At 37.6% G+C, this 27346-nt stretch overlaps 1 protein-coding gene across 3 annotated transcripts; it reads right to left on the bottom strand.

The window, feature by feature from the left end:
• Positions 1-507: 507 nt before the first annotated feature.
• On the bottom strand, positions 508-22627 carry PHF6 (PHD finger protein 6). 3 transcript variants are annotated; one of them, XM_014963136.1, is made up of 10 exons: positions 22447-22627; positions 22148-22249; positions 18364-18497; positions 18008-18051; positions 8266-8429; positions 7943-8086; positions 6611-6715; positions 5656-5789; positions 4849-4978; positions 508-4555 (listed from the first exon to the last, which is right to left on the bottom strand). In XM_014963136.1, the coding sequence occupies exons 1-9, from the start codon at positions 22582-22584 to the stop codon at positions 4849-4851; spliced, it is 1095 nt and encodes a 364-aa protein (XP_014818622.1). In that variant the 5' UTR covers positions 22585-22627; the 3' UTR covers positions 508-4555. The 3 variants fall into 3 exon arrangements, with proteins under 3 accessions (XP_014818622.1, XP_014818620.1, XP_014818621.1); XM_014963134.1 differs by having other exon boundaries at positions 8266-8432; positions 22447-22621; XM_014963135.1 differs by having other exon boundaries at positions 508-1536; positions 8266-8432; positions 22447-22621.
• Between the last annotated feature and the right edge of the window lie 4719 nt (positions 22628-27346).

Below are 27346 nucleotides of genomic sequence, written 5' to 3'. Positions count from 1 at the left end.
ACTTTAAAGGCACTGAAAGCGTCGCTGTCTCACTCCAGGCAGTTACCTATTTGGACAAACCCAGTGTTTTCCAAGGGATCTTTTGGTTTGTTAATCTCTTCCACAACATTTATACAGTTCTAAAGTGCGTTCTGGATGTAGCTGCTCTTCTGCAGCGTAACTATATTACGCTCTGCATTCCCTTGGTATCTTAGTCTACAGTAATTTGTTCTTGAAAAAGAAAAAATAAAGTTCTTGAAAGGTGAGAATGGGTGAGAAAGGTGAGTCTGTCACTTCACGTTATTAACCAGTGGTACAGGCAAAGACGCTTACCCACGGCACAAAGTGAAGAAGAAAACACAAAGCTGCAGTTCCCTCTGAGCAAGTGGCATACTGTAAACAGGCATTCTCACTTCTCTCCTGGCAAAGTTTTCACGGGCCTGTAACCTCAACAGGGAAATACTGCATTTATGCGTTAAAATGACAGTTTTAAGTTATACTTTCAGAAAAAGGACAGATATGCAATTATGAAATTCATAACTCATTTATTGAATATATATATGCAAGGATACCAATAAAAAGAAACTAATACTGCAAACTACAACTTTGGAAGTAAAGCCAATATAACAGGAACAAAATATACATAACATTGTAGATAGGAATGCATTTACCATCTTTTGTACATTCCTTGTCTTTACACCTAATGTAAATGTATGCTAGAGCAAAAGCTGCGAACCTTAGCCTAACCTGAGTGCTTTTTGACAAGCAACAGTTCTCCAGGATCCTTGAAGGGTTGAGATGTCACTGCTGACTAATGAGTGTGCGTTACATAGACATGTGTAGGAAATGCTTCAACGAGCGCAGGAATCAAGAGCCGTGTTCTGTTTTTTAGCCTCCACCACCACCACAGTGGAATCTCTTTCTGGTGACACGGAAGGAGAGTTACTGTTTGCTATAATGTACTTTTGGTTCTCTTGAGATTAATTTCATCTAATGAGGATTAATTTTCTTGTCAATCCAATCCAGCATATTAATATTTTTGGAATGCACTGATTATCACCTGCCAGATAACTCTGGTATTTCAAATAGATTATCACCTCTTCATCTTTCACTCCAGTTTAGCAAGAAGTTATTTTTCATACTGGCAGCAGTAAGCAGCAAGCTCTCTTCCTTTATAACACATTTTAGGGCCAGATTCAGTATAATCATACCAGCTCTTTGTACCTAAAGATCAGACTTTGGGGAACGTAGGTGTAACTCCTACTAGTGCCTTATCCCAGAACCTCCTGTGGATCAATACCTGCTGAACGAGTAGATCTTATGATCAACTGTTTTCTTTTTTTTAAATCTATTTCATCCTAACTAGCTGCACTGATGCTGAGACTGAACCACCCTTCCTTGAAATGGAGTGCCAGCACAGCTCACTGCTAGAGTGTTTGATCAGGCCTCAAGACTCTGGCATTACACCACCTGTATCCTCAAGTTATTTGAACAATATCCTTCTGCTGCCTGTCCCTCCTTGGTACAGTCCTTTCTCGGTATAGCACAACCGCAGATCTGTTAATACAGAGACACAGTGAGTGGGGAAATCTGTTAAAACAGAGGTACAGTGGGGAGAAACCTCCCTTCTCAGAGGGTTCCAGGTGCCTTAAATAGCACACGCTACTCTTGTGAGCAAAATAAATGCCCAAAGGCCCCCCCCCAAAAATAATTAAATAAAGCGAAACCAGTTTTGTAAGACAAGTTTTTTTAAATTCATGAGTTCTCTGATTGTGAGATGAAAGCAGAAGGTGCCTATTAAAAAAAAAATCTCCATAATAAACAGACTGCATTAATTTAACTAGCTAATTTAAACATACCTATTTCACCTATAGAGCACTTTCATTACTTCTAACATTTCTGGGAAGGCAGTAGATGCTCCAGAATAATCTTCAGTATACGCTTGCAAAGATTCCATTGCTTTACCAAAAAAACCCAAAAAAACCCCACCAAACCAAAAAAACCCAAACCCCAAACAAAAAAAAAAAATTCAGACTGTCTGAAATTCCAAGCTAAAATACACATAAAAAGACAGTAATGGCAGTATTTTGTCTTTAAAAAAAGATGTAAATGTTGTATAGTATCATACATTGTCATGCTTTTTAAAACTACAATTAAGGACGTCAGAGATGTACAGTAAATACACTGCTGAGGTACATTTCTTCTAAATATTAACACCACGACAGAATTACTCCCCAGCAGGTGATGCTACTTGGGAACATATAAATACAATTTTTACATTGTAAGGCACTTTTACCCAGCATACATGAGTTGAAGTCAGTTATGACAAATCTGAGGCTCGTAAGAAAAGATTTTTGCTTTTGACTTTGTTTCCATGAATTCTGAGTTAATGACAGTGTAGTCAGGCCATCTCAGCACAGAGGGGTAACAGGGAAAACCAGCCACTTGCTTTTCTGCTACCCGAAAGTAAAGTGCTGCCCTGGTTTTGTCGAGGCATGGAATGGGGTTCATTTATTTATAACAGATGGATTATTGGACCGAATGTTACACCACACAACTGACACGCTAGGAGTTAGAGCTCAGTCTGGAATACAGTTGGTATGCTGGCAGATCTACCCCGTGCAACCTTAGTTAAAATACAGGAGCTGCAAACAAAGTGCCTTTTTTTGCCCCCATGGGAGGGACATGTCTGAGGCACTAATCTAGAAGTAATTTAAACATCAGAGGATGTTCTTTTGCCTCCTAAAACTGTTCTGAGAGGCTGAAAAATGTTCATCTTCTAGGAGAAACGAAACACCTTGATAGACAATGTCAATAATCGATCTGTCATTGCAATTCAAGTCACGCTTTTAATTTTGAAAGTTACAAATACAAAATAAAAATGATCAATGGCATCATGTTTAGAGCAGTAACTGAATATTTTCTGTACACAGCAATATTTCTTTCCAAAACGGCATTATTCTCCAGGAAAGCAAACAGAATTGATTGAATTCTAACAGGTAAAATGTTAGAAACTCCAATATACAGTAATTGAGTCCCTCAAGACATTAAGGGAATGCATAAGAAGACAAATGACACACATTAAATCTTTTAAAAATACAAGTAAAAAAATGCTACAGAAACTCATGTTACAAATGAACTGTTTTTGCAATACCAATCACAGAAGAACTGTAGCAGTTTATAGTCAAATCAGTGTATTTTGCTTGTTTCCTTCCTTCACATCCAGAAGTTTTGTTGGGAATTCAGAGTGAAACAAGTCAAAACCCTAAACAAACGATAAGGTGATGCAACAGCAACAAACATGTGGACTAGATTCAGCTTTTTGGTTTGATTTAAGGAAGTCTGAGAACGTGCTTTACCAGACCAATTGAAGAAACTCGTAGCCATTAGAAATGCCAAGGCGTCTGGAAAGCAGCCAGAGGACTGAGCTGTTGGTTTGGTATAGCCTAGATCTGATTATTCCCTACAGGTACTTCCACTTTCGCAAGTGGAATTCCATGACATGATTGCTGACTTGACAGAGGGAGGAAAAAAATAATCACTAAAACAATAAGGATGATGATAAGCAAAGGTTCTCATATAGTGGTCATAAGATTAAAAAATAAATACCAATCTAGCAAAACAGGTTGTTTCCTCATTCTTCCTACAGAATATGGGACTTTTATGCATATTCTGGACAAAAGATGAAGTGTTCCACACAACACAGAACACCTGAGGTATGGACGTCAGAGATGGTGGCTAAATTCCATAGCGAGTTAAGAGTTGTAACTCTCTGAAGCAAGAGATTGGGCTGCCCAGTCCAAACATTTGTATGGTAAGGTTTTAATCACACTTCGTGCAGTGTTCTTTGTAAATCAGGGACGCGGAAAGGGGTGGGTCCTTGGGGAAAGAATGAACTACAGCCCTTTGGCATAAGTTCTAAAGCTCACAGCTCAGAACCAACAGCTGCTCAAGTAAATCTCCCACAAACAATGCTGGGCGGAACGAGCAACCACAAGAGGAACAACCTGAAATGTTCACGCGTGCGTCGGGGTGCGCTCCGTCCCTCCTACGGGGTGCTCTGCGAGCGACAACAGAGAGCGGCTTTCCCGAGTACAGCCTCCGTAACTTGTGTATGGAGAAAATGCAAAATTCACAAAGTACCAGCTTGTTGCCACCACAAACTCGTCCATGTTGTTAATTAAACTAGCTAAGACCTTCCCTCGTTGCATGAATCCACTAAACAACTTACACATTCCAAATCTTAAGGTTTTTATTCAGTCCAGAAATATAGATCTTACTTCATTTCAATGTCTGCCTTAACTTTTGACACTGTACATATTACATATCATTTATATAGTGTTTCATTTTTTTTTCCAGACACTGCAGACTACAAACTACATAATATTGACATGTAAAACTCTGCCACTTACTGAAGGCTCACACACATGAACGTTTCAGGCAGTTCAATGAAATTTCTAACAGAGTCGGGCAGTAAAAAGTTACTAACCCTTTTCTGATTTTAGAAAACAATTTAAAAGAATTAGTAGTTATGATGTCTTAGCCATTCCCAGTTCTATAACTCTGTCCCTTGAACCTGTTTAAAAAATGATGAAAACAATAGTAAATTTAAAGTCATACAGAAAAGCCATTTAGCAGCTCTGACATTACACCTATATTTAGCGATAGAAACAAGGGCCTCCCTTCTTACACTGTTACAAAGTCAGCTGGATTTAAAAAACAACAAATCCTCCCAATTTTTCTACAGTATGCCAATAAAAAGTACTTATCTGCATACACTGGATTTAAATACTTCACTGCAATAAACTACATTAACTGTATATTGCGTTTCAGTCTCAGTAACAGATCTGTCAGGAGTAACTTCCATACCTAGTTTCCATTGAGCTGCTGCTGAGGAATGTCATTATGGTCAGTGCCTGATTTGCCACGGCTTTTGCTTTCTCTTTCTTCATCCTCTTCATCTCTTTCATCATTTCCACTATGGTTTTTACAATAGAGTCTAGCACAAGGAAAGAAACAGTGAGGACTTTTACTGAAAATATCTATCAAAACATTGCTTTCCTCTCAATTACTTTCGAGATGTGCTACAAATCAATTGATAAATTTTATCTCATTCATGGCTTTCAGTCAAGCATCAGTTAAACTGAGAAAGAAAACAAGGCCGACCCATGACAAAACTTGGATGGATTCTGTTTTTCAAGCTTTGCTGCTCCTCTGCTCAGAGAATGCCCTCTCGTGGGCACAGCCACGCTGGCACCCCAACAGCCCACTCACCCACGCTCCGCAAGTGTGGAGCAGTACAGGGTCCAAAAACCCCAAAAATAAGCTATCCAGGGCTTCCTCAACGTCAGATTAATCAAGGAGAAAAACAACATAGAATCATAGAATTGTCTAGGTTGGAAGGGACCTTTAAGATCATCTAGTCCAACCATCAACCTAACTTTGATTGATGTAAGGCAATTTTCTCATTTCTCTTATTACAACACTACTCCATAAATCTTAAGTTGGCAGAGTAACTGAAATATTTCTCAAAGTCAACAACTACTTAAAAATACCATTTTAAATAAATAATAATCTCTTTTTTGATAAAATACTTTACTAGCCAAGTTAGGCAGAAAAGGTGCCATGAAGTATCTTCACTTTCATTATAGATTCAAGAATTACATAGGTCCTTACTTATAAATTCCTCGTGACATATTCTCAATGTATTTAGCTTTGTCTTCTACTCCACAGTGGTAATGGTATGTTTTTATGCAGGCTTTAATTTCACACCCAATAGTAGCACCAGGCTGGCTGCAAAGCGTGCATTTCTGTGCAGGGAAAGAAGAGAATGGCACCGTTTAGTCTCTTGCCTCCGAGCATTCAGTTTAGTGTTCCTTGTGTTTATGGCTACCAGTTTGGAACAGAGTCATTCCTCTGGCAGAGCACCCTTCCAATGAAAAGTTAATCGAAGATACTGTAAACCAGAAACTAGATACTACTACCCTGTTAAAATACGAACACTAGGATTTACCTGTCCATTGCACTGAAATTGCTACACAATCGCACGTATTATTGTATTTCCAAGATCATTTTATTGCCATTGCAGTTAGTGTGTTAATATATGAAGAATCTTAAATATTTTTTTTCAAGGAACAATATTGTTACTTGTTCATTTTCTCTACCACCCCCCAATTTCTTACCACTTTAAAAACAGCCTGAATTTTAATAAAACAGAATGTGACATTTTACCAACATCCCCATCTCTGAGGCCTTAATACGTTCTCATATTAAAACATCCAAACAGTTGGAAACACGTCACTGCAAGAACATATCCTCTAAGTTTATTGGTAGTTTTACACAATGTGTTTTTAGTAACACAGGATCCGAAGCTGTTACTCTCTTATAGTTCCAGGAAGGCTAATAATGATTTACTATGTACACTGTCATAAAGAACACTAAATACCACACGCCCAAACTCCATTAATTTTAAGGTGATTTCTGTCTGACTACCTTTCCCAAAAGTAACAATGCATTTAAATTTTGTTTTTAGAAATAGATGGAAAGGATTATTTCACACAAGGAAGGAGGCAGAGCTATATATGTCTTAGTAGACTCAGTAACACATTCATCACGTTCTGCAGACACATACCATTCTTTTTCCTCTCTTGATTTCTTGAAGTACGGTTTTGATATCAAAATCACCAAACTCTGCCCTTGAAGTTGTTGTTAGCTGGACAGTGCCAGAAGAGAACAACTGTAAAACAAGCAAGTCAAAATAATTTCAGGTCATCAACATGATTAAAATTTTTTTTGATGTGTAGGAATATCTGAGTACTGAACACTCCCTTCTGTGATGACAGCCAGCCTGTGTGCTACCAACAAACTAGGAAAAAAACCCCATACTAATCTGTACGGAATTAGTGTGGCAAGTATTCCTTCCAATACCCATTTGTTGCCTTGGAGAAATGTATTTTAAAAGACAAAGGATTAGACAAGAAATAATGACATGATGAAAACAAGCAGTAATAAGTGGGGAATATTAGCAATTATATCACTGAACTTTTTAGGAATATTGCATTTCCTTCCCCATGACATACATATAACGCAGCTTCACAGCACAGCTGATGCCAACATACCTGAAAAGCCCCGAGGGATGACAACAGAGCACAGAAATACCATCCCTACTACCATCATCCTGGTATACTCAGTTTAAACTGTCATAAAACTGAAGCTCAGGAACACAAAGTAATGAAGAACAGCCTAAGACTCCCTGCTGCTGGCACACATCCGCTCGCCGGGAAGACAATTAATACTCCACAGATCACCTGGACTATTTATTCATTTCATTCAAGAGGAACCACTGAGGTTTGTTTCTCTGAGCCCTATCTCATTCACAGAATGAGCTCTACAAAAGATAGCGCTATCTGCTCCTGTTCACTGAAAGGAACAGGTACTTTTCAGGCTGACAGCTCTAGGAATGTGACCATCCAAAGACAAGGGTTTTCTAGAACTTCCACGTCCCACTCTACTCGAGTCACACAGCCTGAATCCACTGGTCAGAAAACTAGTGTTCAGAAAACTTTCAGAAAAAGTTCATGGATTCTTCCCAGATTCGCCTGAATGCCTGTGGAGTAAGGGTATTTTATTTTTGGAGTGGATTCTTTTAGTTAAAACTGTTTTCAGTTTTCCTTTTTAAACATTGTGTACGCATTTAGACGCTAAGGGAGCATTTTCAAGAAGCTAAAGAGTCTCCCTGAGCTAATTCCATCTCTTCACACGTAGCCAACTTTCCTCCATATTGCCCACAGTGAAAAGAAATGAATTGCTCACTTTGCAACACCTCAGCACTCAAAGAGATCATCAGCACACAGACAATGCTCACGCGTAATTACATGTGAGGGTACTGTATTAATATCTAAAATAAAGCAATTCAGACAAAATTCAGGTATCGCACTGGGCTGACAATAATACTGTTACTCACCATGCACTTATAGTGTGCTGCAGCCTTTTTGGCATTAAATATATGAAGCTTTCCTCTAGCTTCATTTTCTTCTTCACCTGCATGACAGAATCCACATTTAGGTTTTGTATCACTGGGGCTGCTTCTGTGGGGAGACCTGTCTCTCTGAAAGAAAAACATTTTACTAAAATATACTGCTGGGTCACAAATAAGGTTGTAATTTTAAAAGCCTGTGGCCACCTGCTGGAGGCTCAGACAAACGCAAATTTTAAATAAAACTTATATTTGCAGAGAAGAAATATGCAATTCTGTCTTCTAAGAAGTTTAGCATATTTACTGCTTACATAGGAACTGCTTTCTATTTCATCTGTGCCATGTGAGGACGTAGATCTAGTGTCTTCTGATTGCCCCTTTAAATTTGTTTTTCTTGGCTTTCCCTTACGACCCCTCCTTTTTCCTTTGGGAGGTGAAGGCTCCAACTCGTGTTCATTGATACTTTCTTCTAAATCTGCTTTAGAAGTTAGAAAACATCATCAAATAACGTTCTCAAACATTTTACGCAAAACAAACCAACTAACAGAAAAAAAAAGAGAAAAAAAACAGACAAGAAAAAACATAAATCTGTATTCTCTGTATTTTGGTCAGAAATAAAAGTAGCAACTTTTCCCCATTTGTTACAAACATGCAGCTACAGAGCCTGAAAACATTATTTACTTCTTTATACATATCACACAGCTTTGCATCTTTATAATGTAACATAGGAAGGTTTAGCATTTCTTACAACTTCTACTTTCAGACCCAAAACGTATCCTCAGACACATATATTCACCTCCATGGAAAATCAGACTCATTTAAACTACATTGAACCAGAAAATGTTTTCAACCATGAAATAAGCTTTTAATTAATTTATTTTTTAAGATGCATAACTCCACTGTAAATTGTCCTTCATATTATGCCAGTATTTCTAAATAACCCCTTTCTCCTTGCTTTATTAATTGATGCCTTTTTACTGAAGAAAAAAATTCACCCATTTTGGCTATCACATTAACATCAAGTTTTAAAACTGAAATGTATTTTGCCTCCATGAAACAAAGCTAAATTTTCATTTTAGTTGCAGTATATTTTTACGTCTAGAACTAAAAGCAGCTGCCTGTTTACAGAAAATCATCCACAGTGACAATATCCCAGAAGTATTTATAGACCATTAGTAATATAAGTATGTATATTTTTAATACAGATACACCGAAGAAGTCCCACAACATCAGCCCAGCTGCCGAGTGCTAGGTGGAACTGCAGCCCCGTGTTGTAGCAGACTCGTCTTTCCATTACTCAGAGCTCTACAGTTAATACACACCAATCCTGCAAACTTAAGATTGCTTCCAATATGATGTTGTTAAGTTACATCTGATATTGACTAGCCAGCTCTATTCAGTCACTAACAACTTTCCTCATCATCAGCTGCTCACAGGAGCATCTTTCTTTTTTCAGCCATCCCTGCTCAAACGGCAAAGATATTTCAGCTACAAATAAACACACACATACCCACCCCCCCCTGCTAAAGAACTTGCTTCTCAAGGCGCAAACCACAAACATCACTATGAGCCCACAAATGGAAGGAAAACTTAATCAGAAGATTTGTAACATCTACTTTATACATTAATGAGCTACTTAACTGCTGTGGTATAATTATTATTATTCTTTAAGCATTGCTATGGCACTTATCGCCATTATATCGTGGTTTCAGTATCCAGACAGGACAACTTACTTTGAAACTAAATGCTGCTGCGTCAGAACTCCTCTTTCTTATCTATTATCACATAAAAATCAAATCACATTTCTATCTCTTGATTAACAATGACTCAACTGCACCAGAGCTTGAAGCCAAAGACCTGAAGCTATTCCACAGCCATCAACTTGGAGCAGGAGACACCGGAGCCCCTGGCCCGAAGCCCCGCGTACGAGTGGATCCTATGAGGCTTAGTCTGTCCTATCTGGCACCACTCCCTGAGAGAACTACAGCTCCTCACACAGTTATTCATTAGTAATCCAAATGCATCACAACAGGTTACACCGGAACATAATTCCCCTGATGCTTTACTCTGTTGTACATTTAGAAAGAGGCAAAAATTGGAGAATAAATTAATACAAAGCTGCAAATTATTTTGTCTTAAATGGAGAGATTATTCAGCTATATACAGGTATTCCCAAGTTGCTACTGAAATACATCAGTCTATTTACCACAACATTCCTCTGCTTTAATAAATATACTATCCTTTTGTTATTAGATGAAAAAAGCACTATTTATTTTACTCTGAAAAAAAACAAAAGACATGGATTATCTAATGAAACAATACATTTTTACATTTTCCTCTCAGAATTTACTATCTAATGTTATTTTTCATTTATCATTCTTGCTGAATTCCCTAAGCAAGTTTATGCAATTTAGGTTATCATACCTCTCGGACTGCATACAGCAAATTTTATTACAACCCAAAACCTCTTCCAAAGACAAGAATTCTTTTATCTTATCACTCATCATATGAGCTCTCCACCAATTTATTAGAAAAAAATTATGAATCTTTGTCTCTACATTTGCATTTACAGAACTCATAGATGGCTATTCTAGAAAAAAAAGTCTTACAAATATGTGACTATTGAATTCGTGACCTTTTAAATAACAGCAATAAGAAGTTAAAAATATTCCTTCCAAAATCATTCCACCTTTTTTCCCTACTGTATTTGATGAAGCCAAATTCATCATTCACCAACATTCCTTAGTTTTTCCAAAGCTCCTTATCAGTTCTGTCAACCATAATGCTTTCTGCCTCTCAGTCCACCCTTATTTTCTAAATAACATTAAAGCAGATCCTGAACTCTTTCAAAACTGGAAGTGAATCATAATTGCTAAAAACCAAGCACATGTTATGAAAAACAACTTTTTATAAGAAATGTTACAGCCTAGTTCTTAAGTGTTATTTATTTAGTCTCCAGTTATTACAATATTTAAGATTTGAAATGTAAAAATGTTTTATTTTTAAAATATGTTTTTAGTGTAAGACGAAAAACCCATCAAGATTGCACAGCTTTCCTCAAAGGAAACCCCCTTTTCTGTGCCCAAAACTAGTACTTCCAAAAAACAGTTCAGAGTTCATTGAAATCTAGATGCTACAACTATTCCTTCATTGAAAACAAAATTCCTTGCAGATTGAGGTCTCCTACTACAAGTGACACGGACCTACAGGTTAGCGCCACCAAGATGAGAGGATCTGCTCTACCACATCTATCTGCAAGACTGATACCTCAAACCAATAAAGTTTCTCCCATTTTTACCAGTGCTATGAGCTAGTGTGAGGGCACAGGAATAGACTGTAACCGGCTTTAAAATACACCTGCCTCATACACAATTTGGTTTGTGCCCTATCCCTCCCCTCGAGCCCACTGCCAGCTTACCCTGTGTCCCTGGCATCTGATGGTTGGGTGTTTCCAACTTCTCATGTCAGCTTGAACTAAGGAAAACACAAAAAGTTGTTCAACTCCTCCCTGACCAGATGACGTTATATCATGGATTTCATCCCTGAGATTCCCTACAGATTCTTCAACTGCCCCCCATCCCATAGCCCAGCACTCCATTGGTTTTTAAAACCATCACAATATTCTCAACATAATTTTATCTAAGGTCTTCAAAAGAGGTATTTTATGAGCTTTCTTCAGAAGTCCCTGAATGCTGTATCTGAAAAAACAAGCTTAATACGCAATATGGTCTGAGAAGGAGGGGTGGGGATACAAATCAAGAGGAAAACATTCGATGTTTTTAAAAGCACCTATGAACATGATCTTGTAAATTCAGATGAGCAGCAACAAGCCCCAAATTTGCATTTTAGAAATCCATAAGCAGTACAAAGTACCACAAAAAGAAGACTAGCAAAATGCTGTATTACATAAACTGTGAACAGAGAGACTCAGCTTCAGAGAGAAATCTAAAAATTCTCCTTTGATCACGAATAGAAGAAAAAGGATCAAGACATTTTGCTGTTTAAAATAAGGATTGGCAGAGAAGAGGCTGAGATATTGCTGATCTATTCTATACTGCATCATCTTGAAATATACAGGGAATCACCCTTTCCCAAAGCTGGGCTAGAGCAAAGTAATAAAAGAATTAAGTGATTTAAAGGTTGTGAAAGAACAAATAAAAAAAGGATGTGTACAATAAAGGCTCTGTGTGTCCTCCTCCTACATTACCTTAAACAATGGACTAAGTGAGGCAGAAGCAAAGGGGGCTAAGTCTGTATGAGGAAGATAATAAATAAACTGACTGACAAAATAAGTGTAGAATATGTAAGGGGCTTAGACATGCTGTTATGTCAATCTGAAATCACATATATGTATTTAAAGTTTTACAGTATGTTTGGGATAAAGGAGAAACTCTAAAAATTACAAAGAACAAAATCAACCTTCCTAGATTTTTAGAAGAGAAACAGAATATAACAAAGAAAGAAAAAAGTACTTTAGCATGTTAAAGTAAGAAGCCCTTAAAAAAGGGCTGAAACCCAATGAACCATGTGGCAAAGTAATTATCTTAAATTGAATAGAAATGGCAAAAAACCCAGAAAACCTTATTGTCCAAGTAGTTGATAATAACAATATGAATGCATATTTAAGCATTAATAAGAACCAGAGATTTGCACAAAAGCTCTTCTCTTGCAAGCAAATACAGAATCAGGTGAAGTGATGATGAAATAATAGTAGCTTTTATGAGCAAATGATGGGAAATTAACAATCAAAATGCTGAATGTAATTTTTAGTTTGGTTGTTTGTTGGTTCTTTTTTAAATGAAGTGACATGAAATATCCAGTTACATGAACTGGACAGGAAAAAAAATAAATAGGTTTTGTCAGTAATACGTTTTCCAAAAGTACTAGATACCTCAAGAAACTGATGACTCTGGTCCAAAAGCTATTTTTGACTTCAGTAGTATCTATGTTATGAAGTACTTGAGATTATTTCTTTAGTTGAGTACATTTAACATAGAAAACTAATATAATTGTCCTTCATAACCACACCATCTAAATGCTTTTTCAAGCAAACAATCGTTGGCAAAGACTGCAGACAGACAATACAGTGAGATTCTCTGCACCATCACAAAGCTTATGACGTCTGGTGTGACAGACCTGGTACCTAAGAGTTACCAGACCACGTTCTTATTTGTGTAACGTCTTGCCTGGTGAGAAAGGAGAATTATAAGGTGGTCACCATGGGACAGCTCCTCAGACCGGACAAACCATTCACCACATTACTTTTATTAATTTTTTTCCTTTTCCCTAAGAAAACACCATTGTGATGCTTCTGTAAAATAGAATCATAGAATAGAAGCATAGAATTGTCTGGGTTGGAAGGGACCTTTAATCCAAACATCAACCTAATTCTGATTAAAAAAACCCCACATCACTAACCCATGTCTCTAAGCACTATGTCAACTCATCTTTCGACTCCCTCCAGGGATGGTGCCTCAACCACTGCCCTGGGCAGCCCATTCCAAGGCTTCATAACCCTTTCTGTGTCAAAATTGTTCCCAATATCCAATCTGAACCTCCCCTGGGGCAACTTGAGGCCATTTCCTCTTGTCCCATGGCCTGTTCCTTGGGAGAAGAGACCGACCCCCCCTGGCTACACCCTCCTTTCAGGGAGTTGGAGAGAGCGAGAAGGTCTCCCCTCAGCCTCCTTTTCTCCAGGCTGAACACCCCCAGCTCCCTCAGCCTCTCCTCACAGACTTGTGCTCCAGACCCCTCACCAGCTCCGTTGCCCTCCTCTGGACCCGCTCCAGCCCCTCAGTGTCTGTTATTATTTCATTAGTCCCTCAGGGACTGCACAGGAGATTGCTGAATTACTGCCTGGACCCACTGCTTCTGTCGTTACACCAGGTTTGATGTCACGGTCAGAGCAGCATTCTCCAGGAGACAGACAAGGAGGAGGCTGAGCTGGCAGAGCCTGGGAAGAATTTGTTCCCCTCCACCAGCAGAACTGCAGTGACACCGATGGCAGCGTCACAGAAACCTTTGCTCCTGGCTGCACTATCGCATGCAACGCTGCGCTGTGAACAGCGGTACAGAAAATGCAACTAGGAACAAACACCAATTAAAGAATCCAAAGATGAATCAAGATGCTCTCTAACTAGAATGCCAAAAAGTTTCCTGCCAGCCTCTGGCATACACAGTGCTTTGGAAAAGTACTCGGTTTGATATGGGCTGCAGCATCTCTAAATAGGTCTCAGAGAGAAATATTATCCTGACTCAACTTACAGAGCAATACGAGAAGCACAGATTTCATGTTTGATCTGTAGAATAACATGAAAAGGATGCTGAGAAAGGGAATGTCCTTATTTCCACCATGGAAACATAACTCCCCAAGGCTTTGAGTACAGCTACAATAGGAATTATGGACACTATTTTCTGACCCCACAGTTCTGAGGCATCTGATTTACACATTAACAATAGATAATCACATGGCTGTCTTCATTATTCTTTGCTTTACCACTATGAAAGAGAAGAACGAAATTACATTCTTATCTTAGTTTATATTAAACTATTCCTGATCAGCTGAATTTGTTCTAAATCCAACACAGGGGCCAGGGCAGCCCCACCTGCAGGGAACTGAGACACCAGATTTTAAATTTTTCAACAATTACTTCCAGTACATTGGAATAAATTCCAGTAAACAGTTCCAAAACCTTAGTTCAACAATACTCCATTCTTCAAAAAGAATAAATGCAATTGTATCAAACTGAGCAGCACTTCAACTAATAGTTAGCTGTGATAGTTTTAAAGCACTGGCACCAATTCCTGTAACCTATCAGGTACCGATGACTTTGATGGCTGGCCTAAATTAGGACTTTAACTATTACTTGAACTTCAGGTCATTTTGTTAGATTTGTAACCAGCAAGACAAAAATGTAAACACAAAGCTTTCAGTAACAGCACAGAAGAATCGCTCTACTATATATATATACAAAGGAAATACAGGAGAAATACAGATTTCCTATTGTACATCACCTAAAGGCTTGGCCATGTAGATAAATTAGACAAACCCAACAATCTGCTGAAACAGGTAATGAATTTAAGAGCACAATACTTTTCTGCTGTGTTTCATATTTTTATATTCAAAGAAAACAGGAAATAGTTCAGCAATTCCTGTCAACTGAAGGAAAATGAACTCCAATCGCTCATTTTGTTTGATGAGTACAGAGATACTTAATCTGATGAATTCTCGTGCCACTTGAATTTCATGACAGCAGTAAATAACATCTAAGAGGTCCTTTTTATTAGTTTCAACTGGGTAACTTTAACTCCAACATAGGCCTTTTCAACCACATTTCCACGCAGCCTCAAGAAATTTTCTGGAACTGTTATTAAATGGCTAAAACTAGAATGTCTAACAAAAGGTACAGTAACCAAGCCTCAGACTTGAACAAGTACGCCCCCAAAAGTACCCATTTCCTAGGGAAGGGAAGGAAAAATTTCACTATTACACAGCAATAACCTGTTCTGGGCTGCACCAAAACAAACACTCCGAAAAACTCTTCCAACATCCACTAATAGAAGTAACATAATAAATATATTTGGATTGCAACAATTAAATCTGGATACAGTGAACAAAGGATAAAAACCCCAGCAGCCCAGAGCAGGAGAAATGAGTTTCCATTAAAAGGCCTGATAATTCCAGTGCCTCTTTGCACCTACACTGAGTGACATAATCACAGATAAGCTTAACTATTCTGTTATGAAAATGCCACTGAGAGCAAGGATTCACGAAAATGAAACAAAAACAAGACAGAAAAAACCACAAGGCTATGTTAGCAGCTAGTATCCCGAGCTCATCTGTTCGCTCTCCTCTGCAAGCCCTTCCTGGTTTCACACACCACCCTTGTTTCACATTTAAATTCCTCTTTGATATTCACATTTTCCCCATGAAACAAACCAACAAAATACATACATAAAGCTTTATCTCACCATCCAACACCTTCCAGTTATCACTTCACTGAGCAAACTTCGGCAATTAATTATGAAAAAACAAGCTCTCCAAAGTCCCTTGAACTCTGAAATTCACCTTGTATATTTCTGTCTTTCTAAAGGTAATTAGTTTCCAGTGTAGCAAAACACCATTGCTACATGATGCTAAAAGACATTTCCATAAGATGGATGCAATAAGTATTTTGACTTTCTTTGATTTAAAGGAAGTCTATCACAAAAGAGCCCCAGCTTTTGGCATTATCAAATCCATAGCTGCAAGTAAGAATATTCTCTGAGTGCAGTTCCCTGAACTGTATGGACTAAAAAGAGAACATATTCATTGGGAAAATTTCAGTCAAATATTGAACAGAAACCAGAATACGAATATGTATGTATGCATATATTTCTAGAAGTGTAAAGCATAACAAAACTCAGTATTTTAAACAAAAAAACCATATGCCAAGATAAATGCTAAGTAAGATCCTATTGGGTTCTTTGGCCTCAGTTTTTCTGAGTAATGTTGTTTATTCCTCCTTCTCCTACCCTCAATCCAAGAGTCTCTTTGGATGCTTCTAGTTTAATGTTTTAGTAAACTGCCACCATCAACATTTAAGAAAAAAGCCACTATGCCTCTAGTAATTTTTCCCATGTCTTCTCAGACAAATATATCCAGATAAAATATAAAAGCCTTTGCTGGTAGAGAATGAGATCATACAATCGGAGGTAATGGTTTCTTGAAAATTTTTAAAAGAACAGCACGAGCTGGGATCCTGCAGGGAACTCAAAGCAGAAAAAGTCACCCATTGGCATTGGGCTCCATGCAGAATTGGAGGCATTTTTCAATACATGTCAAACACAGCCATTTGTGAATAAGTAGAAAAGATTATGTTTAAATATCAGTTAAAGAGATTAATCTCCTTCTGGACTCAAACGTCTTTCATATTCTGTTCCTGCTAAGGAGCAAAACAAACCCCAAACCAAAGAAACAAAGTGCCAAACTACAAGATAATGTGGCCCTGTCTCTTTTGAGTATTAATATAACATGTATACTGCTTTTCTTGTTTAAACCTAGTAACAGAAAAAAGCACATGGCAATAATTATTTAAATAGACTATAAAAAAAAAATCCATTTTTATTTGGGATTTTCTACTGCCTTCAATATATTTCTGAATGCTGGAAGTAACATCTAAACCTTACCATTAGTATATCTACTACCTGTAGCATAAAAAGTAGTACGTTACCTTAGAAATACATTTGGCAGAAAGAGACTGAAGTAATTTATGGAATTTTATCTTGACTAAATAAAGAGTCACGTACTCCTCATTAGTTAAATCTCATGACATTCCAGTTGAGAGCAATGCAAAAAGTAAACTAACAACTGTTCGCTTACCCAAATTCAGATACAGTAGGGAAAAAAAAAAAAAGGAAAAAGAAAAAAATCCCTGCATAAATACATCACAGCACAACTAGTTTGGAATTTGAACAGAACACACAGTTTATCTACGTTTGTGGCACACCATCCCTCACGTGTTTCACTGATCTCTTCAAAGACGCACAGCTTTCCTGAATGTACCCATACAGGGGTTTTTTGTTTCTTAAAAGGACTCAGAAATAGAGCTATGAGTGATCTGATCACAAACCTTTTCATCTACTATTGGGGCCTTCTTATTTGGAGAGTTAAACTCTATTTAATAGTTAAAAAAAATAGTGAATACTTAGGAACATAAGCAATAGCAAAAATCAGTGGCTACCTGATGCATTATTTTAAACGTTAATATTGCGAATATTTAACTACAAATACGTCAGGTTATTCCCAGAAGGGAATGCATTACTTCTACCCAAACTTTGTTTTGACAGAGTATCAAATCTTTCAAACATCCTAAAATTTATGGTTTGGGTTTTTCTCCACCTCAACCAGTTATTTTTAGAGAAAATACAGAAATCAGATGGGCTTCCAAACTTAGTGTTTCTCAAAAAAAATGTAGTTCTAATTTTTACTGAAAACATTTATATTCTCCAGAAAAATTAAATTTAACCAAGTATCTTTCTACAATGGGAAAAATTTATATTGAATAATTTTACCTTCAGAGTTATGCGTAGTTTTCTTGTGTTTTCGACATAAAATCCTATAAACAAAGTAGTTGAAAACTGTCAAGTCAGTCACGATTCACAGATTATTTACTCATCTTTTAAATTTAAATGCCAGTACATTTTTCTCCCACTTGTAAGACTCACTGATATACAAAATCTTGCAGTGAAAATATGCTTTTCTAGCACATCACTATTTTGAATGCCACAATCATTATTAGATTTTTTTTTCAACAGTCTTGTTTAGATTTCAAAGTGGGGTTTTTTGTTTTGCTTTGTTGTTGGTTTTTTTCTTTAAACAAAGAATGTGAAATATAAATACAAAAATATAGCAAATAAATAATAGTTACATGTAAATGCCTTGTGAGGGTTTCTCTCTTATCTGAGCTTTATCATGCAAAGCACAGTAGTAGTGATATGTCTTGTGACATGTTTTCACATCGCAGCCAATGGTGGCTCCAGGACAATGGCATAAAGAGCACATCTGTAAAGAAAAAGAAAGCACAATTCACATTACTGGTGGCTTAGTATGTCTGAGTTCAAAAATAATATAGTTACCACTCCTGGTGACAAAAGAGATGGAGTCACGCCCTTGGCATCACTCTTCCTACTCTTGGATGTTCTTCTGAATTTATTTTAAAATTCAGGAGAAATTTGTTGCAATTATGCAATAACAGTCATACACTGATTATCAATTCAATGAAGAACATAATTTACTTTATCATTTACAAGCAACACAGCTGTTTCTCTAAATATCCCACTCCCAAGGGTAGGGTGTTTGTACCAACCATTTCAGAAAAGTTAAAATCATAAAAACATAACCTGTTTAGTTCTGAATTACGTTACGAAGGTAGGAGGAAAAAAAAAAAAAGGATACCCATTCAGCAATGAGTCTTGGAGTCAGAAGTACCGATGACCTGCAAATTTACCTCAGCCTCAGTAGCTAATTTTACCTCTTTTTTTGTACAGTTATTTCCTAAAGTAATTTCCAAAACACTGAATTTAGTGAAATATTTGTGAAACACAATGAATTTCAATAAGACTAAATTTTGCTCCTTACACATATTGCAGAACAGGTTAAATGGGAGCCCAATGTTTCTGTCTTCTTTGCCAATAATTAATTCTTCTCATATTAGACTCATCAATGCTTAGAACACACCAACTGTCATGCTTTTAAACTGGTCTATAGAACTGACGATACATAGAATTGATATACTGCGTTAGGAAAGGAAGTAATCGATAGTATCACAATATTATTATTGTGATATTATTATTATATTATCTCAAGATTATAATATTATCGCAATATTAATTTTTTACTGAGATAATACTGCCCCAAAATCTCAAAATTTCCCATTAAACTCCCCTCCTGAGATAACCAGAGCTTTTTGTTTGTATTCTCCACATTGCCCAGATCCCCAAAAGGTTACAATTAATTCCAAATCCTTAAGCCTAAGTGCTCAATGTAGGATACTACCTACATATATCTTTGTGGAATACACTTTGTGTCCACCACACTTAAGTCCTTCTCATTAGTCTCCAATACGCCAAATAAATACATCACCAAAGTTATTTATCACCATCCTGTTTTTCAGCAAAGTTAACTGAATAGCAAAAATGTCAAAGCCTTGGATCATCTCCGTGTGCTCCTCTGCAAACCCTGAAATGGAATGGTTATATACAGTTCCCTGCTTGTTATCTAATTAGTATGAGTATTTTATCTCATAAATTTGTTACACGTTATGGTTTAATATATAAATAATGGCTAATCAAAGCTCAGAGGCTATGTTAAAATCATACCCATCCAATCGATTTTAGTCAGTAGTTCACTATTCTGAAGGCCAGAAATGACTAAAAGAAAACTTCCTTTTTATGAACACCACAATGTATCTGTATGAACAAAACAGACCGCAGGAATTTTTATATCGATTTACTGGTGTATGTTTCCTGACAGTCATAAAGTATTTATTCCATTGATACAAGTCATACTGTCCAAACAGTCACTATCAACAAATTAATTAACTCCCAAGTTAGATCAAGTATATGTGAAATTTGACAAGCTCCAAAATAGGTGAGCGCTTTAAAAAAAATCCTCCCACGCACAGCTAACAGAAATAATAAGATCAGTGTCTTGCACTCCCAAATATTGAGACTTCCTAAGTTTTTATGACTGGCCTAGTAAGGTTTGAACCTACAAACTTTTCTCAGAGAAGAATATATTACCATCAAGAAGGCTCTACGTGTCGGTCGCTATCCCTTCACATTTACTATCAGCAGACAAATTTAGTCCAAACTATCAATATAATCACTTGGCCCAGTGCACCACACTGAGAGATCTTTGCTCAATGTCAAAATCTCAATGTATGTGCTTTTTCCCACCTAAAAGAAGAGGCTAGAACAGGGAGCAGACCTTAGAAGGGGGAATGGGGGTAACTATAAACATTTAGCTTGAAGCTTCCAGTACAAGTCAAAGGAGAGACAGACTCCAGAGACGGATTCAGGGCTGCGCTTTTCTGACAGCTACAAAAAGAAGGCACCTAAGTTAAGACCTAAAATTTTATTGTACATTGTCTCCAAAAGGAAAACATCTAGTTAAGCAGATCCATGTTTTCTGCAATAAGCTGAGCGAAGTGCCTGGTACATACTAGTGAGCTCCAAGAATATATCCAGCCGCGGCATCAGTGAAGGAACATAAAAACATTCAGAAGCAGAAAGACAGAAACCAACAATGACATAAAAAGAAATAACCTTCAAAAATTTTTAAGAGACCCATGAACAAAAAAAAAAAAGTTTCTTTGCGATCTTGTAGTTTACTACCACGTTCTTTGGAAATTCGCAGTCACAACCTGTGTGTAGTTATCTCTTTATGCTTCAGCTAATTAGAGCAAATAAAGGTTCATATGACACACTGGATGAAATATTGGATTATTAGGATGTAATTGTAGTTTTGCAATAACACTTCAGATTACTCTTAGTAGTCCAAGAACAGGTAAATAGGTAAACGTGATTTAAATAACTAAGCTGAAAAATTTTCACGTCAGGAGCAAATTGATCATTTGTCGAAAACATTTTGAAAGAGTCTCAGTCACTTTCCAAATGGAAAACATTAGCGTGCTGCCACACTAACTTGCTCCCAGTGCATTCTGCACTCATTTCTAATTTCCACTCCTGAAAGCAGCACTCATTTGGATGTCAACAACTTCGTTTAGCTAATGAAAGGCTTTGGACAGAGATATTTATGGGTAACACAAAGAAGGTATAAGCCAAAGTTTTAAAAAAAAAAAAAAAAAAATTAAAAAATGGATTAGCTTCTCGGAATGAAAAAACAGTCATTGCTGCTCAGTTCCCATGAATTTCATAGAGCTGTAATCACTCTTGTACCCATGTATCTCATAAGATGCCTGTGTTCACAGAATCATCTACTAAATCGCTATAAAAGGAAGCAATAAAAGCACCTTTGGTAGTTAAAGCCAGATTTTGGCAGCAAGACCAAATAATGGTAAAGGCACAATAATACCTTTCATTCAGCAATCTAACAGAAAATCCTAAATAGAAATTACTGGATTAGAAACATACATTTTGGAAATGCTATTGTTTATATGCAGCCCAGCAAAAGGAAACGGGCATAGTCTGTAAATGAGTATTCAAATTTGCCTGGGGAAAAAAAATGCATATCTGCTACGACCATATATATTTGCCAAATAGAAAAAAGTGACTGCAAAAGTAATAATTCTGGATTTATTTTTTAATAATTCCAGATTTATTTTTTAATGATTCCATGATTAAGACACAATTCTTAAAACAACATATTTACATGAGAGCAGAACTTGACTAAAATAAACAAACTACTTTTTATCGTTTTCTAAAGACACTTCAAGGGCTGGTTAACTAATATTTAAATAGCATTTCAACCTAAGTATAATCACATATACTGAGGTCTTCTTTTTGTAATTCTGAGACCCATTTTACTTCAACACCTTCTTCTATAAGTTAACCATTACCTTAGAGCTCACACAAGGTAACACTTCAAGAAAACTAACCACACATATAACACACTGAACAACTTCATGGCAAACTTTATAAAAGGTAAGAAAATATTGCCTTCCATTTTCAAGAGCAAAAATAGAGACTTACCAGTTTAGTGCCTCTCTTTATTTCTTTCTGAATATCTTCAATAGAGAATCCACCAAGACTCTCATTATCAGTGTGTGAAGATACCAGCGCAGATGAGAACAGCTGAAATTATGAAAACCAAACTTAGCTTATAAGGGTTTATGTGATATAGAACATTTATACATTTGAAACCCACAAAAATTTCCACTTAGAGTGATTGAGCATTTCTGCCAATGCCACAACTGGTTGAATTTTTCACTCGTTTGTAGCATTTTACTAGCTCAGTACATTTATTTTCCTTTTTCCTATGGGGTACTTACCATACATTTGTGATGTGCTGCCACCTTCTGGTTTTCTGACATCAATAATTGTCCACATTCATTATCTTTATTAGATCTACAAAAGCCACACTTCCTTTGTCTTGAAGAGACTTTTTTCTGTCCAACTGAGCTTGTCATGATTTAAGATGACTTTAGAACACCACTTCAATCCTCTCAATGCTACAGAAAAAAAAAAAGGTGCAATCAGCATGTTAACATTAACAAAAGACCATTTAACTTACAGTTTTATAAATATAATATTGGCTGATTGAAAGTGATCTGTCCCTTTCTATCCTTTTCTTTATGCTACTTTGATATATCCAAATACGCAGAGGCAGTATTTTACCAACTTCTTCTGAAATTGTATCACCAAGCAGAATTAGTTCTTTAGCAAAAAAGTTTGAACATTAATCTAAAACTTTGGATACAAATAAAAAACTTACGAGAAAGAAGTGGAAAATACAGTAAGTACCACAACCATTAGGGGAAAAAAGCTACTGCAACTCTTTAATTCCATTCTTATTTATTACAGCAACAGAATTTGTAGGAAATACATGACCTGTGCACGCAATAAAATTCATGCTGCTGAACTTCTTTGGAAACAGAAGCGCAGAAAACCCCCAAGAGTCCGGCAGAGCACCCAGAATGGGTTTTGAGTGTAAAAGCTCACAAAGCAGGGTGGCAGATGAGTAAGTACCCTTGGAGGAGGGCAGAGATGAGAAGATAAAACGTTACCATTTTCGGTATCACCCAGATGCTCTGTGGCTACTCAAACTGCCGAGGAACAGCCTGGAAGGGCCTATGACTAAGGCGCCGCAATGGAAACCTTTGCGAGACCCACACCTCATGTAGCAGCACTTACTAGTGTTCAGTGAGCAGGGGAGAGTGAGCAGCTATTCTCATCTAAGAAAAGGAACTTAAAATTAAACGCAACATGGATCACAAACTTTTCCTGTGTTACCAGCAACACATTTTAAAATATAACATTGTGGCCAGTTCAGTTCAAAAGTGAAAACACCTAACGAGCCTGCGTGCTTCTCAGCCCGGTATTAAGCAGTTTGTGTCCATTTGTTTCTACATCTCTCAGGAAATAAAATTCTATCGTCTTCAAACAGACACGCTTCGAGCTTTTTACTTTGGAAATTTGAGCCTTACTGTGAGAATTGGCCACGACTGCAATAAAAGCATCCTCCTCAGCATTTGTCTGCGTTAGACTCATCTAAATAAGAAAAGCCACCACATTAGTTTGATATTTCTGTCGAAAAAAATAACCCAGGCATAAGAATAGGGGAGTCTGGACGGAGCTACAATGGCGATGTGAGGAAAATGCAGCGCTGTGTGTGAGAATTTGCATGGGCAAACCTGCCTGCGGCTCAGGGCTGTCAGGCCCCCATAATACCGGCAGCACTCGCTATTTTCCTCATCGAAAGTGGAGGAATGTCATTAAGTTCCTGCCGGCGCATACGACTGCTGAAAGAGAAAGGTTTTTACATCCTCACTCTTCTGTTTCCACACATTTTCAGGGACTGGGTTTTAACTTGCAGTGGTTACTGTGAAACTCCCGCAGCAAAAGGTGTCTGTCCTGGATCTATTGCTCCTGCTTTACCAACAGCTTCATTTGCTTTGCTTTTCTAACTGGAAAGCAGTTTACCAGCCGGTGACGCGCTCTCATAAAAAGAATGCATAGATTTCAGATCTTGCTGATTTACACAAAAAAAATGTGCCAATCTGGATGAACTAGTCACACCCTTTTGCAGTGGCAATAGAGAGTCCTTAAGTGTTAAACACAAAAGAATTACTATACTGTATTCTTCTAAAGGAAAAAAACAAAAAACAACAAGACCATTCTGTAATCCCTTCTGAGTAGAAAGAAGTAATGGTTCCTGAAGGAAATATACAGAGATTTTCAAATTATCTTTTTTTAAATATTTTTTTTTAAATTAAAAAAAAAAAACCAAAACATATTTGGGAGCAGGAAAAAGACCTAGAAAAGACAAGGAGAAAATAATATCATGAAGATTTCTTGTTTTCGGGGCACATTCAATAGCTCAACGTAAATCAGACAGTGATGGGTTAAAAATAAAATAACAAAATGATTTTAAATACAAGAAGTTCTGCTTTGTTACAAATACTTTGAGACACAGCCACACATTCATTTGGGTCTACCTGTTTCGGTTTATATTCCAGTTATATTATCACTACATTGACAGCAATGATAGTAGTTCTTAAAAGGAAGATCAGGAATTTCCTTGAACGCATGCATAGGTTCTACTGACTTAGAGGAATAAGAATCACTGCTATAAAAAATAGCTATCCTTCAATTTAACAAGTGAATTCATATTTTAGAAAATGCAAATAATTTATAGAACACATAAAAATTTATTAACTGGTTCTCATCATTTTTAATTTATAAGAATAGTAACTTTCCAAGAAACAAGATGATAAAGAATCTTCCTGCCTTCCAGTGCACCAACAGCCAGGAGAAGGCACGTCACTACAGTGATACTAGAACCTGACTTCTTTGAGTACTTTTGCTTAATTCATTTTTAAGGCCACAGTGAAGTTAAAAACAATGCCAATATTTACTTGATGATGCACAGATGCTGAGGTTATAACAACAACAACAAAATTAAATTAGCAAATACTATGTTTTCGAATACTTATTCAATCATAAATAATTTAACATTGAAGAATTATTCAAAATGCCAACAGACCAAAAAACATCAGGGTATGCCAGAAAGGAGACTCACATTCTTTTCACCCGCAAATTACATTACTCTGAAAGCATTTTACAAGGTTAGCTAAAAGTTTTCTTCCCAATCCTCCATCCTCTGCGTTTGTATTTTCTGTATCACTAGGCATTAACACTATTTATACATTTTTAAAGATTGTGGAAAAAGAATCTGAGCATGAGAAATATTTCAGAAGCATTTCATCTGTAGACCTCTCCCTAAATTATGTTTGCTTTCTCATAAATGTGTGAAAACGCTACCCAGGGATCACTTGTCTCTGTGCCAAAATCCACTTCTTATTTGGACCATTTAAAAATACCCATTTTCTGAAAAATATGAACCAAGTTATGCAGCTATACCAGACCTAGAATTCTGAACGCAAACACTCAAAAATCTGTTTTCGTGTCTCCAGTTAAATCATCTAAAAGCAACTACTCCAGTTTGCCAAATATCAACCTGCATTGCACCGGAAGAAAAATAATGCAACTGAAAACAGCTCAGTATTTGTCTCCCATGTAAAAAAAAAAAAAAAAGCTAACAAATGAATAAGACTTATACAATCGTGTTTAAATAGACTGTTTACAGCATCTTGCTTGTCAGCTTTGTCAGAGAAAGTCTTATAGATGGTCTCACAGAAAGCGATGCACTGTGGAATCACTGCCCGGGAGATTATGCACTATCTCTACCAAACTGGAACAAAATATAGATTATTACACGTAGATATGCTTACCACCGGCTTGGTCTCAAAAATGAAAATTTACATCTACTCTAAAAACCCCAAAAGCAGAAACTCATGCAGTGATTTTTCACTCAAAACTTTTGGTTTGTTTGCATTCATGTTTCTTAATGTCCACGAAGGTATTCAACATGGTGCTTACCCTAATAGCACCTTTATTTAATCTTCAAAACAGCATGTTTTACAAACTCCTATGGCTTGCATACTGTTTTACTGAGGTCTTCCAGACAACAGACTTTCAAACGTCAAAGAAAAGTGCAAGTTCAATGACTCTCAAGCACAGAAAAATGCTCTCAGTGGATGAGACGTTGTTCAGCACTGAAGAAGGGAAAGTAACCTGGATTCCAATTCCTATTTATTGCCTGAAGACGTTTCAAGAGCTACTGCCTGTTTCTAGGAGTTAAGACCCCACTTCTTATTTCCAACAAAGGACAGCCCTCTACATGCTATACCCTCTCATGGAAAGTTCGCTTTGCTGTGCGGCCTGTACAATTACAAAATTCTACCAAAAATATTTATGATTTAAATTTATACGTCAAGAAAATTGCAGACAGCCGAGGAAAACCTACACAGAAGTCTGTGAGTTTTATAAAAATTCGCTAAATATGCTGAAGTGGCTTGGATTCTCAGGAAAAGCTCCAGAAAGCATTTGCATTGGATTTTTCAAGATGCTCACAATAGACACCAGATTCTCTGTTCAAGAAACTCTGCAGTGCTTTCTAGTTTTTAGGGTCGCTCTGGGGGTGTCATTTTGGAGAAGGGGGGGTGAGGCTGGGGAGAGGGGTGCTATCCTGAAGGTGTCCGTAGTGGAGAATTTAAAGTCACAAGTCCCACAGAAATCTATCGCAGAGTTACATTCGCACAGCATCCCACAGCCACTAGAAAAAGTAGGATAGGAACTTACCCATGCAACTTCTTTCAGAAAAAAAAAAAAAAAGAACCCAAAGGGGGGCAAAGGCGGGGATGTGGGGGGTGGGGCCCAACCCTGGAAAGCCTAAACAATAAGAATAGAGCAGGTAACTAAAAATTACACAAAAAGAGCCTGCGGTAAGGAAGATCTGGCAGGCAGCACAGACCGATCTTCAGGAAAGTTTACACACACCCACGGGGAGCGGGAGATGAGCCGATACCGGCACCTCCGCCGCTCGCCTCCCCAGGGGGACCGACGGGGCACGGCACGGCAACCCCTTCGGGGAGGGACCGCCGCCATCTCCCCCGCAGGGGCCCGGCCAACGGCACCGGCAGGGCCTGTCCCCTCCCCAACGGAGGGCCTACCGAGGGGGGGCTCGCTGGGACGCGGGGATCCCGGGGAGGGCGATCCCCCCTCCGTTCCTCACCAGATTTTGGGGGCAGTGGGGGGGAAACGGGACTCGGAGACAAGGGGGGGCGGATCCTCCAGGGAAGGAGGGAGCGGGCCGAGGCGGGCGGAGCG

The sequence above is a fragment of the Calidris pugnax genome, unplaced genomic scaffold (assembly GCF_001431845.1).
Source record: "Calidris pugnax isolate Ruff unplaced genomic scaffold, ASM143184v1 scaffold294, whole genome shotgun sequence".
NCBI lineage: Eukaryota > Metazoa > Chordata > Aves > Charadriiformes > Scolopacidae > Calidris > Calidris pugnax.
The sequence above is the reverse complement of the archived record's forward strand: the minus strand, read 5'-3'. Positions and strand labels throughout refer to the sequence as shown.

Excerpts from the sequence above, each read along its gene's own strand:
- PHF6 (XM_014963134.1), bottom strand. The coding sequence starts at position 22,584 with ATGACAAGCTCAGTTGGACAGAAAAAAGTCTCTTCAAGACAAAGGAAG. Across the intron at positions 18,052-18,363 it reads CCCTCACAAGGCATTTACAT|GATTTTATGTCGAAAACACA; the intron begins GTAACTATTATT and ends CTTTGTTTATAG. Across the intron at positions 8,087-8,265 it reads AAATAGAAAGCAGTTCCTAT|AGAGACAGGTCTCCCCACAG; the intron begins GTAAGCAGTAAA and ends TTTTTCTTTCAG.